The sequence below is a fragment of the Camelus dromedarius genome, chromosome 31, assembly GCF_036321535.1.
Source record: "Camelus dromedarius isolate mCamDro1 chromosome 31, mCamDro1.pat, whole genome shotgun sequence".
Classification (NCBI taxonomy): Eukaryota; Metazoa; Chordata; class Mammalia; order Artiodactyla; family Camelidae; genus Camelus; species Camelus dromedarius.
The window spans coordinates 13,398,297-13,416,855 of record NC_087466.1 but is presented as its reverse complement, the minus strand read 5'-3'; the positions used below and the strand labels follow the sequence as shown (position 1 = coordinate 13,416,855).

General features: G+C 43.7%; 1 protein-coding gene across 1 annotated transcript in view; it reads right to left on the bottom strand.

Moving 5' to 3' along the window:
* The window catches only part of FBXW8 (F-box and WD repeat domain containing 8), a 103,010-nt gene that overhangs the window by 56,094 nt on the left and 28,357 nt on the right, over positions 1-18,559 (bottom strand). Inside the window, exons 3-5 of the mRNA XM_010998669.3 lie at positions 17,731-17,895; positions 13,972-14,060; positions 1,727-1,884 (exon numbers count right to left, since the gene is read on the bottom strand). Of these exons, the coding sequence (XP_010996971.3) occupies positions 1,727-1,884; positions 13,972-14,060; positions 17,731-17,895 (412 nt within the window). The remainder of the gene's footprint in view (positions 1-1,726; positions 1,885-13,971; positions 14,061-17,730; positions 17,896-18,559) is intronic.

Genomic DNA, 18,559 nt, shown 5'->3' with positions numbered 1-18,559 from the left:
AGGTCAAAAAGCAACGTGCAAAAGTGGAGAGCAGGACCCACGTGTAAAATGTGGAGGAACTAGAGGTAGGGGAACACTTCACTTCTTTTTGGATACATTTTCTCTTGCATTTTATACTTTTGTGCTCTGAATTTTAACCATAAAAAAATTGTTTTAAAAACTAAGCATTTAAAATATACTACAGCAATTATTTGCCAAATGTTTACTGAAGAAAGGACTTTTTCTGTCATACCTACATGGTTCCCCAATATTTCTGTGCAAACGGCAGCGATGAAGGTGACAAAGACAATTCTAAACAACAACATAAAACCAGCAGCACACTTGCGCATCACCACAAGCTGTTCTGTCGAGCTCGCAAGATACGGGATGTGGGGGATGTAAATAAATCGGCTGCACCTTTCTACAAGAGTGTCTGTTGGGTATTACTACATAAGTAGTACTACAACCCCAGCACGGACTAGGAGACACGAGCACTCTTCTGGATTCATTACTGATGAATGATTCAACCTCAAAGAAATCACTTGGCCTCTCTGGACTTGTTACCCCATCTCAAGAAAAATATGCGTGTAGCAGGGAGAGGCAAATGGATGGTTCTAAAACTGTGATCCTAACTTAAAAGTACTGCAACCTTTGCGTAGTTGTTTGGAAAAAATCTTAAGATAATTTGGAAAGTAGGAAACACACTCAAGCTGCTCTTATGTTATCTATCAGGATCTCAATAAACATACATGACCTATGACATACCCCAGAGACAGCTTAGCTGAATTTCTAGAGGCTGAAAGGAAAATCCATCAATGGTGTTGGCTAATGTCAAATCAAAAATATCAGTTCAGTTGTTAGAGTAATAAAATGAAAATATTTAAGATTTTAGCCCTAATTTTTACTTTTAAATGGTATACGGATATTAAATTCCTCATTAGCTACTTAACTATAGTTTTGTTCCTCTGAGTCAATAGATAGTTACACTATCTCTGAAGGTGTAGTGAATGCTAACATTCTGAAATATTTTGTGGCTCAACTTGCAGACAAGTGAGGAGACAAAGCTTCTGAAGATTCAAACTTTGCAACGTAATGAAAGTTAGGACCATGAGAGGTAGTTTAGGATACCAGGGCAATCAAAAACTATTACTCCTATTAGCTGTAAGCTCTCATTAATTAGTTGACACCAATTTTAGACTATCCTTACCTAGTTTTATAAATCCACAGTTGTTCATACACAAAGAATTCTATCAGTCCCAGAGAGACAACCATAAATTATCTTGCCTGGTATATAAGTGCCAGGAAAAGGGAAGCCCTGACTTTTATTTTTCTATTTCCATATATGTCAATAGATTATCTATGTCTCTCCTCTTTTCACTGTTCCCTTTGGATCAAGCAGAGACTAAAGGAAAAGTAAGCCAAATATATTTAATATTTTACACCAAACAAGTTATTTGCTTAAGATGGCTTGGCCAGCCTTGAGTCTGGCACTAAAACCCAGCCTGACAGTTCCAGTAGGAATTAAACACCAGTTTTAATGGGTGCTGTGTTCCAATACCTCCTAATGCAGTGAGGGTTACTGGCCAACTTCTTCACATAAAGGCAAGAATGAGTGTATATGTGAGTTAACATGTGTGTGACCACGTGTATGTATGGAGGGATCACAGGGGGGAGCCGGCCACAGCTGCTTAATTTTTGCAAAGCTTTTTTTTTCTTCTTAGTAGGGAGGAGGATGGCGGTTACTTACCATCCTCATAAGCCGCTACCGCCAGCGAGCTGTTTATCCTCACAAAGGAGACATATGGCTGCATTCCAGGCTCGTCCTCCTCATACTCTGATTCCAGGAAGGGGGCTATGTAGTCCCAGGTGCGGGTGTCCCACACTCTCACGTCCCCTGATGTATATCTGGAAAAGAAGGACACACTTGGTTCCAAGTGGGGACTGAAGAGCAGGGCCACGGTGGAGAGAATGGGGGAGCTTTAAAATGACAGAGTGGCATGTGGTGGGTGTGGAAGCACTCCTGCAGCACTGCTTACAGGAGTCACTCCAAGGGGAGAACATGGCAAGTAGGTAACACAAAGACCATTTCATGTTCCCACGCACAATGGTGACAATTTCCAAATAGAACACTGTAATAAAAAATTGGGTAGCAAGATCTCCCTGGGTTTCCTTTAGACTATTATAACCAATCTGCCACCTTGAGTTCTCCCAGGAAAGGGATCACTAGCAGAAATTCATAGAAGCCACACTATTTACACAGACGCGCACACACGAAAGACAGAGGGAACTGCTGAGGACTAATGGTCTCACAGGCACAAGCTTTCTAATACCTCATCCATGCATCAGATTTGACTGATTAAAGTCCCTAAAGACTAATTGATTTGCTGAAACAATTAAATCTTGCCTTTAGCTGCCAGACAATGCTGCCTTCTCATGAAAAGCTCTTGCTAAAATGCATGACACTCCTCGGTTTTGCCCACTTAGAAAATAGGAGCACTCACTCTCTCCTATTACTCCTGCCACTCCGACAAATGACTCTCTCCATCAAAGCCGAGGCAGAGCCAGAACCTGCTCAGACTCCAGGCCCCCCGGATAATGGAATGGCCGGCTGATGAGGTGGTGCGCTGCCTGCCACTGAGGTATTTACACTGACTTCCTCACGTCTGCTACAGAGGGTTTGATTCAACACGTAAAGCAACTGTGGGGAGGCGTGTTAGAAAGGGGGTGAGTCTCAGGATGTACTCACGCAAACACAGGAGACATCTGTAAGGGGGTTCAGTCTTCCTGAGGCCAAGCCTAGCTCCTTCAGGGTTTCTTTGATCCCACATTATGAGTAGAGAATTGAACAAGATAACTCTGGGGTTTATTTAATTACTAAAGTCTGTGACATGATACACCTATGAAGTAATTACCGATCAACTTCTCATCTGAGGTCTCTTAATAAAAAACTGAGAATACTCTGACCCAGGAATGCTTCATGTACTAAATGAGGCAGTATTTCCCCCAAATTATTAATTGATGGCAAATATATACATTGTGCAATTCCAAGGCCACTCTGTCACACATATTCTCTAGGTTGGAACACCGGGTCCTCTCCCATAGGATGGCTCCTAGAGAGTGTGTGTGTGTGTGTGTGTGTGCGCGCACACACGTGTGTGTAAAGAAGCAAAAAGGAGAGACGTGCTTTCTAAAATTGGACTGCTGGGCCTTTGACCACTGACCCTCCAGTAAACAGAAACGCTCACCCTGTGAGTGTCATTAAGCCTCAAGATGCACAAGCAAAGGCAGATACTGGTATCACCACAGCCAGAGCATGGCCGCTGGCTCCCAGGCCCTCCAGGCAGCGCTCCCGATCACCCTTAACGAGGAACCCTCCACTAGAACACCCCCCAGCCCCGGCTGCACCAAAACTACCAGGCTCACCCTGACACCTCGAAAATGACTTGGGCATTCCCTGCAGTAAGGTCACTTGCTTAGCTACAGAGACACTTCAGAGATAACATGTTTGAATATCTAAACTGTGTATGATTAGATTCTTCAGGTTAAATTCTATGTGGAAGGAAATGGCCAATCAGAAAATAAGGGTAAGAAGGATGGCGACGTCTTTCAGAAACTCAGAGAAGGTCAGTGAAAGAAGGACAGAGAGAGGGAGCTCAGGAGGTCAGAAGACTAAGGAACTTTTGAAAGAAAGTGCACAAACCAGGAAAGTACTTCCTTTCCATCAGCCTCGGCCATCCTGTTTTTATGACCTGTGTATGGGACCACACCAGCAGCTTCACATGGTTCTCTATGGTGCCCCCTCAGGGGTAGAGAGGAGAGGATTTGGGGGGCCTGAGCCCCATCACCCACAAGCTCCCTTTACACGAGTTCCAAGGAAAGGCAACCACCACCAACCCCAAACTTGAAAAACTGCTGAACCACACAACCGCGGCCTATGAGATACAATGTGTTGGTCTCTCCCGCCTGGGGGAAGTGGGGGGGGGGGGGGCAGAGATCCCACAGAGAAGAGCACTCTATTCACACTGAAGGCTCCTGACCAGCCTTTTCTGGGAGGCTGTTCCCCCCGGGCTGCAACTCCAGTCACAAAAAATTAAATACATGCTATCTTCAAAATGCCTCAGCTCAGCACCAAACTGCCTGCTGCGAGTCTGAGTTCCTGATTTTGTCAGTGACAGCACCAGTCCCAGGTCACCGGTGCGAAACCAAGGGTCTCCTTGACGCCTCCTCTGCCCGCTGCCTGCACCACTGTACATGCAGTCACCCCACCGTTCCTGCCCTGCCACCTGGTCCAACTCCCTCATCACCTCTTAGCCAACCACGGTACCATCCCTCCTCCTGAGCCTCTCCCACCTTCAGCCAACCCTGCACAAGCCAAGCCCTCAAGCCTACTTGACTACACAGGTCACTCTCCGTTACCCTCCACACTAGGCCACGGGTCTCACCATGACAGCAGCCTGACGTTTCTCTCGTGGCAACTGTGTTTGGGTTGGGGTGGGTCATCTGACTGTTCACCTACCCTATGGATCCGCAAGCTTCTTAGGTCAGGGGTTGGTTCCTGCTCCCCACTGTCAATCCAGTGACCGGACCAGTTGGACCAGAATAGCACTTGACACGTAGGAAGCCCGCTGTAAGTACTTAGGCCTTAACACCGCACTGCATGAAGCTGTAACTACCAGCAGGGCACTGAGAACCCTCCACAAGTTGGCCTCCACCTCTCTCCCCAGCCTCATTGCCTCCTCTTCCTTAGCATGAGCTGGCCTCCAGCCAGGCCTGCCACTCACTGGCTTCCAAGCTCTGGCTCCCAAGCTCTGGCTCCCACTACCCACCTTTCCAGAGTGCCCTCCCTCCTCATGACCCAGCCGGTGGGTCTCAACCTTGGCTACAAATTAGAATTACCTAGGATGCTTTTAAAACTCCCAGTACCCAAGAGCACACCAGAGCAATGAAACCTGACTCTGGGGGTGGAACCAGACAACAGTGTTTCCAGCGTGCCACAGAGAATGAGAACCACCCACCTGGCTCAAGCCTACCAATATCTCAAGGTCTAGCCCAGGCCTTCCTCCTGCGTGAAGCCTTCTCTGACTCAACTCCTATGCCCCTGGATGTGAAGAATGGCGCTCAGTGCTTCATTCCATGTCTCCTCAACTGGACTGTGAAGACCCTACCTTGATGACAGCCTCCATTGTGTGCCTTATACACAGCTGATAATAAATGGCAACTGAAAGGGGGGCGGGAGCCCAGGTAATAACCCGACCGTTTGAGCGGCACCTCCTTTTACTTCTACTGCCCACCTTCCAGTATAACAATCAGTGAAATACCCAGAACGCACACATCAAGATGCATCAGACTTCTTGCATTTACTTCCAAATGGATTAAAATCTCTCTATAAAATATAGGATAAGCTAAATTTCAGTAAACATAAAATTTCCCATAGACATCCATTTAAATCAACTCCGTTCTTCACGGCCAAAGAGCATGTTAATAGCATAAATGTTTTGCTGCAAAATGACTCAGGAGGCAAACATAAAAGACTCCTTGCCTCCTTTATGACGGGAACAGGGAAGATCCTATTTCAGCAGGTACTGCGTGATGACTAGGCAATAGGCTGTCAAATCGGACACGTGGAAGCAGCCACAGTGCTGGCGTTTAGACTCTGCATTAATGAACTTGTGCTAAAGAAACAGACATTTACATGAGGGTGAAACATTGCTTAGGGCAGAGGGACCTGGACCAAACCCTAAATGTGATCTAAAAGCGCTTAACAACATTGGCCAAGAGAAGCAAGAATAGATACAGAAGGGAGGTAGGGAAAAAGGCTGATTTTTCTCCAGGGCTCCAGATGTCTTTATCACTGCCTAATGACAATTACACTCAACCAATTAAGACCCCACTATGACAGTTGCATTGTCAGTGAGCCTTTGGACCCCAATGTTGATGGCTCTCTAATTAGTGTCTGTGCAAAGTACAACTGCAACTAATATATTAGCTGATGTAAGAACACGAAAGAAAAACTGAGGAAGAAAGAAGCCTTTTCCAAACGAGTAAGGATGTCCCAGCCCACGGCACGGACCAGTGAAGCTGTATGCTTTCCTCGTCTTTTTTACGCTTGGCAAGGCTGTGTTTACCTCCAAATAAATAGGTCAGAGACCACAGCTGATTTTTTGTTGAAAGAATGGGAAGAGAGCCTCTCTCAAGCTCGGCACGCCAGAGCAACTGCCAATTTAAAATGATTTGCCACCGAAGAGCTTTCATTAACTAGTAAGTTTCCAATAAGCAGACTACCAATTTGGATTGAGGGACCCAAAGAAAAAGGAAGAAATGTTTACAGCTAAAAACAACCTTTAACCTTTCTTCTTGTCTAAACAGCCAAAAGGGCAGGGGGGTGGCTCCACTGTGCTTCCAGGTGCCAACATTTAATTACTGAAAAGAATTTTTTTCAAGGCTCTTCATAACAACCTGGGGGGTTGTTCTGATTCAAGAATGTGGAAGTAAGGTTGAGTGACTTACCTAAGGTCACAAGAAACATCTTACTGGCACAGCTGGGATCAAACCACATCCCTAGGCTTTTCTCCAACTGCTGCTTTAGCCAACAAGCCACTCTGCCTCCTCCAGTGACAGTGTCTTTAAACAAATACGGCTTTTAAGAACCATCCCTACTTAAGTGCAATATAAGGAATTTATTGTTTTCAGTGCTGTGAGTCAGGCTTGTGGGACACAGCCCTTGACCGTAACTCATCAATTCTACCATGATGGCTCAAGTGGACAGCAAGGAGCCAACAACAAAAAAAAAGCTCAGTATGTAACAAGGAGTTTGGGACCGAGCAGATGCAAAGGTGTCTCCTACACGTGCCTCACAGGTGACGTGGGAGCACATACAGGATGGCTGGTAAAACTTCACCGTCTACAGGGCCACACTTATACAGCCGCCCCCAAACAAAGCCACAAGACTATGCTGATCAGGGGCTCAGAGCAGCCAAAAGGAGCCTTGTTATGAGGCCTCAGGCCATGGAACAACAAATGGTTTCATTTGTGTGTCAAATCCAATAAACCGGTAGTGGCTGCCTATGGCCCTGTGTTGAGAAGGGTTCTGAAGCTGTCCTCCATCCAGCACACCAGAAAAATAAATCCTATAATGGATTTTCATGCCCATCGTCGGTTTAGGAGTGAGGAGTGGCAGCACGTGTGCAAGTTATTTGCATCCCCAGTCCATACAAAACTGTGCCTGGCCAACTCCCAGTCATCCCTTCCAGACTGAACTGAGAAGTCACTCCTGAGGAGAAACCACGCCTGACTCAGAGCCCACACGAGGTGCCTCTCCCCAGTGTGTCCTGGTGCCCTGATCTTCCCTACCCTGACATCCCTGACATCTCTCACACTGTGCTGTAACCCCCTGCCTGCAACTGGATCCCTTCAGCCTGTGAGCAAGGATGTGTCTGTAGTATTCATCTGCGCTTAGTAAATGTTGAATGAATGAATCTACTGACTTAAACTTAGAAGATGGAAGTGGTTTAAGGCCTACAAAGCAATTAAGCAGACGCCCCTAAAAGTGCGGTGGCCACATTTCAAGAAACATTTATACCCTTAACATGCAGAGGTTTTAGAAACTAGTCACATGCTGCAGACTTTCTTTAGTAATACCAAAGATTACAAATCAATGAGAGCAAGAGTATTTACTGTTTTCTATGAAACATGACTGTGTTGTATTATGCAATTAACAAAATGAACTCAATCCCACAGTGCAGTCTTTCTGTGGAAATGCACTACTACAAACATCAAGTGCAGCTTAAGATGCATCAATTGAAAAATAATGAACATCTTAATGGACCTTACGAGATCCATGCGCTACACACTTAAAACTGTTTTCCATACATCTTGGTTAATCACAATCAATAGAGTCAGAGTCAATGATGATTATGCAGAGTTATTGGAGCTGTGGCCCTTCCCATTATTCCTTGGAGAATCAGAGATGGATAAATGCAGCCATGAGTTCACCAGTATTTATTAAGGATATTCTGGAGCTCCTTCATTAAGGGTATAATAAATGTAAAGCTCTCCTCTGGTCTCTTATCAATATCTTACCTCAGACTTATTTACCAGAAGAGCATGTATACCTCACAGCAGAAAATAAATAAATAAAAGTATTTTTTAAAAGAGGTCCCTAATGGGTAATGCTCGCATTTCTTATGGGAAACAGTCCAATGTCATAAGCAGCAATACAAAATCTATGGAACACAAGGTTGAAAGGAAAACTGTCAAGAGAAAGAGTTTTTCAAAGAGGAGAAAGAGAGAGAGCAGATCCTTAGTGAGTATAAATAAGAGGTGATATTTATCTAATGCCATTTTTATTCCCAATCTGTGTTTACAAAGCATCTGTTATCTTAAGAGCCTCAAAATAATCATAGGTATTATCCATTTTTTTATACATTGAAACGAAGCTAGCAGAGTATTGCAAACACCCTCCTTGAGTTCTTCAGCTCCCGAAGAAAAAGTATTTTAAAATTCAGGGCAAATATACACTATTTCAGATCAAAGCCATATTCTGGCATGGTACATAGTCAACACAAAGGCATATTTTTAATTACTGGGAAAAGTGGAGGAAAAACTGGCTAAAAGCCAGATGGTGGGTCAAGTTACCTTAGAGACATGCCTATGTTTTAACTATTATTTTCCAATAGTTCTTAATTATAAACAACGATAACATTCCAATGAAAATGTCAATAGGCAAAGTGAACCACCCAGAGAGTCGGACACCAAATGTCACATATATAAACTGGAAGCTCAAAATTTTGCTTCATGTTTCCAGAAGACTGGCAACTCTCTTGACGCTGACTGTCCAGGCTGTGTGGACAGACAGAGCTTTAACGATGATAAGAGCTGGAACCACAGCCAGCGGCCACACGGCTGCTACAGACACATGGACAGTTTTGCTCTGTGTCTATGAGGGCATGCTGGCCTCCGAGGGAAGGAGATGGAGGAAATGCAGGAGACAAATGGGACAACTGAATAATTTTTAGGAAAAGAAGACCGCTAACACTCTGTGACACCAAATGATACAGTCTTCCCTCCAACCGCCCTTGGCAGAGAAAAAAATAATGGATATAGTCACTGTTTCTTCCAGTAAAGGCAGGAACTGTACCCTAAAAAGGCAGATCACACCAGCAGAAAATGGGGGGGGGACATTTAGGAGTGTTAAGGAAAACCCTGACACAAAGAGGGTGCTTGTTTTTTTTTTTTTTTAAACCAAAAGGGGTGGGAGGGAATGGTCCTCTAATGTGAACAGAAAAGTGTGTTTTTTTATGCAAACTGAAACACTTCTGACTTACGACTCTTAAGTAACAGTGAGGAGGGAGTTTATTGCAAAACACCACCATACTCCTGGGCATCTGATAAAAGCTTCTGGTGAGCTAATAGCTTAATGGTTAGCAGAGCTGGCACGAGGCCTCCTACAAGCCTCCGGCTTGGCTTTCTCCTGCAAGTTGTACCTGAGACACTCTCTTTCACTAGGTGGCAGTAAAGCAAATGTATTTCTGGCGAATCATACCTAGACCTACATCTCAGGCTTGATAATTTGACCTTTCTGAACTCATGATGTCATCTGTTTTCAACACTCTTAACTTCCAGAGTGCAAGTGCAGAGAAAGAACAGTCCAGGCATCACAAAACAGGGCGGGATGCCGTCACATCCCCGTCTTGTCTAAGTCTTTTTTCCTCAATGATAAACATAATTTGAGAGACATTTAAAAATTCTCACAGCACTCATCAACAAAAGCCAAAACCAAACAAACAAAAATCATGCTTTCTAGTCATTTATCAGCCAACTTTCTAGATAACATCTCTTCTAAATATAAAGAAGGCACACACTAAACCCCACTCCATTTCAGAAATGCTATCAAATCACTGAGAAAATGCAGACAGAGGCCAAATTCTGAGAGAAAGCGAACACTGGCTTATTGTAGAGAAACTGGTGGCTTCTGAGTGCAAATTCTTCTCAATTTAAAAAAGTGGAAAATTTTCGCTGGAAAATCAAAGTAAAGATTGTGTTTGAATCACGTACTTAGTCACAGCTGAAGGAACTTGCACCTACCTGACCAAAGAAAACAGATGTTTCCGTTATTTTCCGAAATGCTGCCTGTCACTGCTAAGTGGTTGAATGCCACCAGCGAGGCAAGAGGAAGGGCCAGAGTAGGAGCTTAGTAAGTCAAAGATACAGCAAGGAGGCTCAGAGAGAGTGCAGGGTCTCAGAAGTGTGAGGAATTTTCATTCTATACCCACTTTCCCCCAAGTTTCCTGGGTGCTGGGACAGGTGTTAGGCTCTGAGGGTACAAAGATGCTAAATACGTGGTCCCCACCGTTTTCAGAGGGGTACCGTCAACGAGATCAAACTCTCTAGTTATTTACAGCGCTGACGAAAAGGAAGGTGCACTCTGGAAAGCGGGCTTGAGGGATGGTTCAGAAACCTCAAGGCAAAAAGTTACACTGGAAAGAAGCTGAAGATTAAGAGAGTATTTGTAAAATGTCTTCATAATCTGGAAAATATAAAAATGTATCCCCATGAATCAATTAAAGTATGTATTTTTAAAAAGACTGAAAAATAAACAGTAAACACCAAAAACCATAACGGGAGTTATGTTAGCATGCTGGCTTTCTCTTCTCCACTTTCTAACAGTTTTGCAAAAACAACACGGTTTTACTACTGCTTTCATTTTTAGCAGAAAAGAAAAGTACATGCCACAAAAGAAACTAAAATGACACTACGCTAGATGGGCCGTCAGAGCAGCAAGTGAGGGCTGGAGAAGCAGCACCAAGGCCAGCTCTAAACGCACGTCCCAGAAGCACAGCCGGCCAGGTAGTGCAGGGCACGCATGCCAGTCCCACTCACCGGACCTCACTGAGCCTCTGCTCCTTCACACAAAGTCAGTGTTTCGGAACAGAATCTCTAACGTTCCTTCTAGGTTTAAAACTGTATGATTCTAAGTTGAAAAAACTAAGTAATCAGAGAACGGGTAAAAGAAATTAGGAATTTCTCCAGTTCCCCATGTAACATGTAGTGTACAGGTGAGGAGAAGGGAGTCTATTAAATGGTAATGCTTATTTCAGATAAAAAAATGTATAAGCACTACAGGGCATTTAATGAAATATTACATACCACCTCTAGCTTTAAACAATGCTTACAAATTAACTGGGAAGAAAATACATGGCTGTAAAGTTAAAAAAGTAAAACAACAACATAAAACAAAAATGTTTAGGTGAAGCCTCAAGGCCACATGTTTAGCTGCCCTACAAGCTCAGATGATCACTTCCGCAGGAGTTCTAACAAGGGGAGATGCTGGGGTGGGGACTACAAAGCTATGGACACCTGTGGCAGGAGGCAAGACTTGAGTTGTACCTTAAAGAATGGGGACTGGGTTTCTTTTTAGGGTGATGAAAATGTTCTAGAATTAGATAATGGTGGACAGTTACACAATCTTGTGAATATACTAAACATTGCTGACTCACACAATTTAAAAAGGGGAATTTTGTGATATGTAAACTGCATCTCAATTTAAAACAAGACGTGGTCAGGGGGAACTAGAACAGTGTGGCGAAAAAAAAAACTAAAGGTACCCTGAGAAGAGTAATGAGGAGAAAAGGAGGTTGGAAACAAATTTCAAAGGGCTCCGAACATCACGAAAAGGTAAGTGGAAATTATCATCCATGAGACAGTAAGGGAAGCAGACACTCGTGGACAAGAGTGAAAGATCAAAAGCCTTGAGAATCATGTCTGTTTTCTCTGCTGGAAAAAGAAGCCTCAGGTAGGAGGCATCCAGGTCTTGTTTACTTGACAGAGACTCAAATGCCTCAGAGTTGATGAATGAAAGAGCATTCGAAGGTTACCCGGTTCTGTGTGCAAAGAGTAAGGCAGAACCAAGACCGGGTCAACTGTAATACAAGCTAGTCGAAGCCTAAGCAATGCGATTCCAAACCAGGAGCATTTACACAGAGGACTGAAAAGTAGGAAGAAGCTGGGAAAAGATTCTGCAACAGAATCTTCATCAATTACATAAACATATTTTAATAGGTTTAAATGCAAAAATGTTACATGGGTTAGCTGCAGCTATATCAAAACCAAGCCTCTGAACAGATTCTACTTGTGTAAAACATAAGAGAAAAAGGGAAGAAAGAATAAATATTGGAGCAATGCAAGAGAAGAAGAAGAGGAAGAAATGGTGAGGTGGCCACTGTCTCTTTAAGAAGCTCCTTGGAGATACATGACTGTCGAAAGCCTGGTGAATACAGCATTGATTGGGAATGAGGTAACCACAAACACCGCTGTCTCAAATGAAAAGGGATTCAAGATCTGACCCAGAAAACAAGCTTCGTAACCACCAGATAAAATTTTAATGATAAACACAAGATGCTCTACATACAAGCAAGACTGAAGTATCTGATGCTAGGCCATAAACGCAAGGTTCTCTTAGAAAGAGGGGCCGTGAGGAGCCTCTCTGACCCGCAGATCACGTTTCATCTTATCGATCCACAAAACTCTGCCATGGCTTCGCTTCGTGCTGGCATAATCTATAATGCTGAGCAGGCCTTAAGGGAACGGAGAGGCAGGAAAAGAAGGACTGGCATCTGGACTCATGGCCAGGCTGCCTTTTGTGAGGTCTGTGTCCAGATAAGAAATTCATAACTGGCTTTCAAGATTAAAGCCTCTTTTATTTCTAATTCCTTTCTGACTCTTTCAGCCCAGTCTCAACATTCTGCCCTCAAAGGTCTTCTGACACACGAGAGGACCCCTTTAAGCTAGAGTGGCTCAAGTTCCTTTGGGAGTTACCGAGGAATCTCAGAATTTGCAGGTGGAAAGGATCTTACCCTGCATTAACTCTCAGGCCCACACTTGAGCAACGAGGGGCAGAAGCCCAGAGCCACACTGATAACTGGATGGAGGGAATTCTAGATTTCTGGCCCGTTAACCTTCCTGCAGGTAAGTAACAGTTCTACAACACTCCCAAGAAGGGCATTAACCCCTAAATCATGGCCAGTAAAACAAAAGCTAAAGGAAAGTGTTTCTCTTAAGGCATATCTTGTTTGAAGCAAAATACTTTTTCATAAGTATCACAAACCACGAAATATTAAAATAATCTGACTCTTTGAAATTCCAATTCAAATGGTACTCTTTAAGGGAACATTTCTTAAGGCAAGAGTTTAAAGAAAAAGACTCCCTTACGACTGAACTGTTAAGTCCAAGGCTTGTTTTTGTTTCTTCCTCCAATTAGAACCCCTCCTGGAGGGCTCACTCCAAAGCCAATCCAGACTCAGAAGTTTGAGTGTCCTGGTCTCTACTGTATGGCATTAAGTACACAACGTGAAACTCTAGCTCAGCCTCTTGTTAATCTAAAAAGAAAGTTACCTTCTTCTTATACATTAAAGAAACACATAAAAACATCTCTGCAATAAAATATGAAGGATTCACGAAAGTGGTTTTTGAAACAGAAGCCAAAGGAATTTGCAGAAGCTAAAATTAAATTTTCTCAGCCACGGAGACAAATAAAAAGCCTATTTCAGGAAAAGTTAACTGCAAATACGAACTGTGTGGTGGGGAAGGAAGATTATCTGTGGCCACAGCCCTTCCTCATAATAAAGACTTCAGAACAAGAGAGCGTGAACAGGACCTGTTTGTGCCAACACTTATTATTCTTGCTTGACTTTTTTATGTCTTCATAAAATACAAACTGCTTGCCCTAATGAAAATCTAGCATAACATGCCACAGAGTGATTTAAAAGCTGGAAAGATACATTGAGACAAATAGGTTCCAGAGTCACTCCGCCCCATCGCTTCTCACCGCTAACTTCAGAGCTCTCTGGACCGGAGGACGGAGGCGTGGAGACGTCCATCTCCAACAAGGGCTGGAAGTGGGAGGGGAGGATGAGGTCGCTGGACTCAGGCGGCGGTCCATGAAAAGTGAAAGACCTTAAGATGAAGAGTATTAAGTGAAAAACTGCTTCTGCTTACCCAGCAATGACGACGCCATCGTGAGAATGCACGTCACATAAAACCGCGTCAGGAATGTGTTCCAGCTCACTCACGGCGCCTTTGCGATTCTGCGTAAGAAAAGGGGGTGCAGTTTATACTAGTCTCTGGATGGCTGAGAGACAAAGCATTCCGCTCTCACCTACGTTCCACAGCAGTTCTTTACAGCATGGACTGTGTTCACAGTCACCAAGACATTCAAAAGGACAAAGGTGACAACGAGCACGTTAAGCTATTAGTATTTACGAGTTAGCACACACATTGAACAGAACCAGTGGGCCTGGGATGTGCAAGACATTGCCCGGTCCTCAAGGGGATTACAGGCTGGAAACCACTGCACTCCACAGGAGGCTGCTGGTGCAAGGATCTGAAGAAACGTATAAAGTATGCTAAAACATTCAGTTTAGACGAGAGAAAGTATTTAATGATATTTTACCTATTAACAGCCCTTATAGAAGCTCTCAGAATAAAATGTAAAAGTATATACAACAAGATAAAAATCAGGATGGGAAAATGAAGAAGAGAAGACATTATTTCTGATTGAGAGGTCAGAGGTTCATGGAAATGGTATTTAAAGGAAACCTTAAAACCATAACAGTTGCTCCTGAGGAGGGAGCTAGGTAGTAGGCGGAGAGAGGCAAGAGGGAGATGTATTTTCCACTATATGCCTGTTTGTGACTTTTGATTTATTGTATCATAATTGTTTTTTATTGATTCCATATATATCTCACATATATATATATATATTTTCAAAATAAAAATTCAGGGAATCTGGAGGGATATAAAGTATTCACACGTGGGATGCTGGGAAGAGTGAGATAGCTAAGCCAAAAAGCAAGCATGAATAAAGGTATTCAAAAATACCAAGTCATCCAGAATTTCAGCTTTGCTGTACCAGCACAAGGATTAGAAATGTGTGCGTAAGTGCCAAGCACACTTCTCAGCACAAGCATGTGATCAATAAGTGGTAGTTACTATTACTATTATCTATGTTATTAGGAGGCAGATGATGACATCCATTCCTTCAATGCCAGTATTTCTGAAGTATCTGTATTCCAGGCTCCAGGCAAGATGATCTGCATGATGCTCTCACTTAATTCCAGGACCATGTCCCAGGCTGAGAGATAAAACTGGATAAATCCAAGTGGAGCTGTCCCGCTAGTGGAGGCATAGGGATGGAAGGGAAGGACTTCAGAGCAGCTGCGTGAGGACCACAGCCAAAATGATCAGAATAGCAAAGCTCTTTTGAGGGCCAAGGTGCTGAAAGAAAAGGAGAGGGCCCATGTGCTTATGGCATCCAGTAATTTCTGTCATGTGGCTCCCCCGTCATGGGCTCCACTGGTATTCCTGTCTTAGAGAGATCCTAGAATGCCACAGTGAAAAGAATGTATGCAAACAACAGGAAAAGGAATACTGCAGCCACCACAACCAGCTTATTAAACCATTTCCACGCTGGCTCTGAATGCAGGTCCACATCAAGTTCATGCCTTTACAGGGCATCCCCTATGTGGAAGTACCTGAGAACACCCGAGTCCCTTCTCAGGCTCCCCAGACACTGACCTAGGATATAACAAACCAAGTCAGCGGCACAGCCCGTACCGAGGCTGACCTCAAGCAGCACCACCCACAGTACCTGTGTGCACAGGCCAGCACTCACTGAGCAGCAGACTTGGGCCGCGCTCCACAGGAGGAACATTAGATGTATCATTAGATAGTCATCCTCACCATGGCACTATGAGCAGGTCTACCCTCAGCCCACTTTAGAGATGAGAAAACAAAGGCACACAAAGGGAAAGCAACTTGCTCTAACACTATTTTTATGTTTTCATAGGGCGCCTTTCATTCTAGAATCACAACAAGCATCCCATTACCACAGCTATAACACGAGAGTCATCATCTGACATTTCACTCATGTAGTCCTGATTGGTAACGTGTCAGGAACTGGGCCCAAGGCACTCCAAAGAGAAGCCTCCCTCCAGTCTGCCTGCAGTTTGATTCCAGTTCATTTAATCAACAGCCACTTACTGAGCACTTACTAAACATATGGCTTTGTGCTTGTTAGAGAAAAACAAGAAACAAGACGTTCAGTTAAATTGTATGTAACCCATATAGGGGAATCAAGTACCAGATACTAAGAGATGGGTCTTCAAACACCTTCACTTCTGCCACCTCCATCCTGGATGAGGAGGACGTACCTGCTTCCTTCCCTCGACTCCTCTATTACCAAAAAGGAAACAAAGATCTCAGCTGCTGCCTTCTCTCTCTCTCTCAGGGTCTGACATTTATGAATTCGAGCCAGGGTACACTGAGTATCTCCAGCTCTCATGTTTACAAATCTCAGAAGTGTCCCTCCTTTCTGGACAAAAAGACCCAAGGAAATGCCTAACTCTCAAGCTTTCTTAAATGACAGCCTCTCCTGCCAGGGTTAGACCCTTTGCATGCCGGCCCCAGCCTGTCTGGGCAGCTTCAACAAACTCACTGCTGGCTCTCACTTCTGTCTCTCACACAGACCTGATCAAGCATACGAGCCAGAGGGCAAGGGGGGCGAGGGGGGCAAGTTTATTACTTGGGGAGGATGCAAACCCTGGGGCCAGTGAGATTTTACTTAGTGGAGATGTCTTAATGGCCTAAGGATGGCTATGCTAATTCTCTTTAGAAGGTAGTTCTCAATCAAGGGCGATTTTGCCCCCAGGGGACATTTGACAATATCTGAAGACATTTTTGGTTGCCAGGACTGGGGGTAGGAAGAGACTGCTACTGGCATCTAGCAGGTTAAAGGCTAGAGACGCCTGTAGAACATCCTGCAATGAAGGCCCAGGACAGCCCTCACTCACCAAAAAGTCTCTGGCCCCAAATGTCGCTAGTGCCAGGGTTAAGAATTCCTGAGTTAGAGAAAACCTGCTCTTATTAACTTTGCTGGAAACTGTGACATTGCCCAGATCAAGAGTATCGGTCACTAATCAGGTTATGAGGTGACTTGGGACAGACATGCACACAGGCAATATGTCACCATCAGTAATGAGCAAAAGCTTGTTAATCTCAAAGTCTATTAGGATTGACCTTTACAGGAGAGGAAAGAGAATATCTAGCTACCCAGGTAGGAAGAAACGGCCAGCACGCTGCTGTCCCGTCATGCCTCAAACAGCTTTATGTAACACTGCTCCTGACAGTTATTTCCTACAGAAACACTTCACTGTGCAAATTCATAGCTGTGATCTAATATTTCTGTAGAGATTTTGAAGTGATAAATGTTATGGAAGCAAGCCAATAGGTTATGTGAGGGAAGAGAAGACAGTATTTGGAGACGTTTGATAATCTCTCTCTTGCATTTACTGGAAACAGCACTTCCAGCTCCTCTTTTGTATTCAGGTAGTGCTTCTGATTTCTTGATCCATCCAGGGAGACGGTGACAGTGAAAGGCGGCTGCATTGAGCACTACTCCAAAGACCCTAACCACCGGAGGCGAGGTGACCAGCACCTCAGACCCACCCTTCCTCTCCTGGAGGACAAAAGGATACTCCCAAATTGTGTGGTTGAAAACAGGGGCAGATACTCTAATGGTAAACAAAATGGGCAACAAACGACCAACAGCTGAAGGGATGCTCGCCATACTCCTCTCTCTGTTTTTGGCAGTTAACCTCAGGCTGTAATTGGAGGGACTCGGTGTTTAATTCCTGAGCTTGGATTCCTGAGTCCTTGTAGGTTATTCTCCTACAGGTAATGATATTGGCCACTGCCTACCTTCCAGTTGGTTCTTAACATGTGTTCTTTGGCTCGGCACTCTTGGAAGATGAGCTTCCAGCAAGAATAATCGGAGATGCTGCTCTCGGGCAGGTGCCCTTCCTGCTGGCACAGCCTGTACCAGAGCACTTCATCTTCTGCAATCACCTTCCACATCTTGCTCACCTAAAACAGCAGAAGAGACACAAATGTCAAATTCTGCAATTAGAGAAGCCTCTTGTCATCCAAAAATCAATCAACACCTTTATTACTGCCCTGGGTTTATGGCAGTATAAAATGTCTCATTAACAAAACACTCAGAGGTGAAAAAAAATACAAGCAAATGTTTCTAGTTTTATCTTTCAAGATTTCGAAATTGTTGTACTACCATCTAATATCACATTTTAGACTACTTAATTTTATACATATGTATGTGTAAAATATAAGAGAAAAATACATAAATACATAAAAGACAAAAAATACTGTAACATGTTAATAGATACAAAATCATATACAGCTTTTCAGAACAGAATCTTTTACTTTTTACCAATAGGCACTTGTATTTCCATCTTATAGAGCTGGAGACTGATGGCCTCCAGAAATAGAGAGCTGTAATAAAATAAATATCCACAACACAAAGCTTCTGGTTGTATGAGAAATTCAAATTTATGTTATGTGGGAAAACTTAGATTTTAAATGTGTAGATTAAAAAAAATAGTTAACAGAAAAGTCAAGCTGATAGCCAGGATGGTAAGACCTGATATAGAGAAATTAATGGTATGTCTGGACTGAATTTCAAATCCCAACAGTATCCAGAGGAAAAGGCCATCTTAGCTATTGGTGCTTTGTC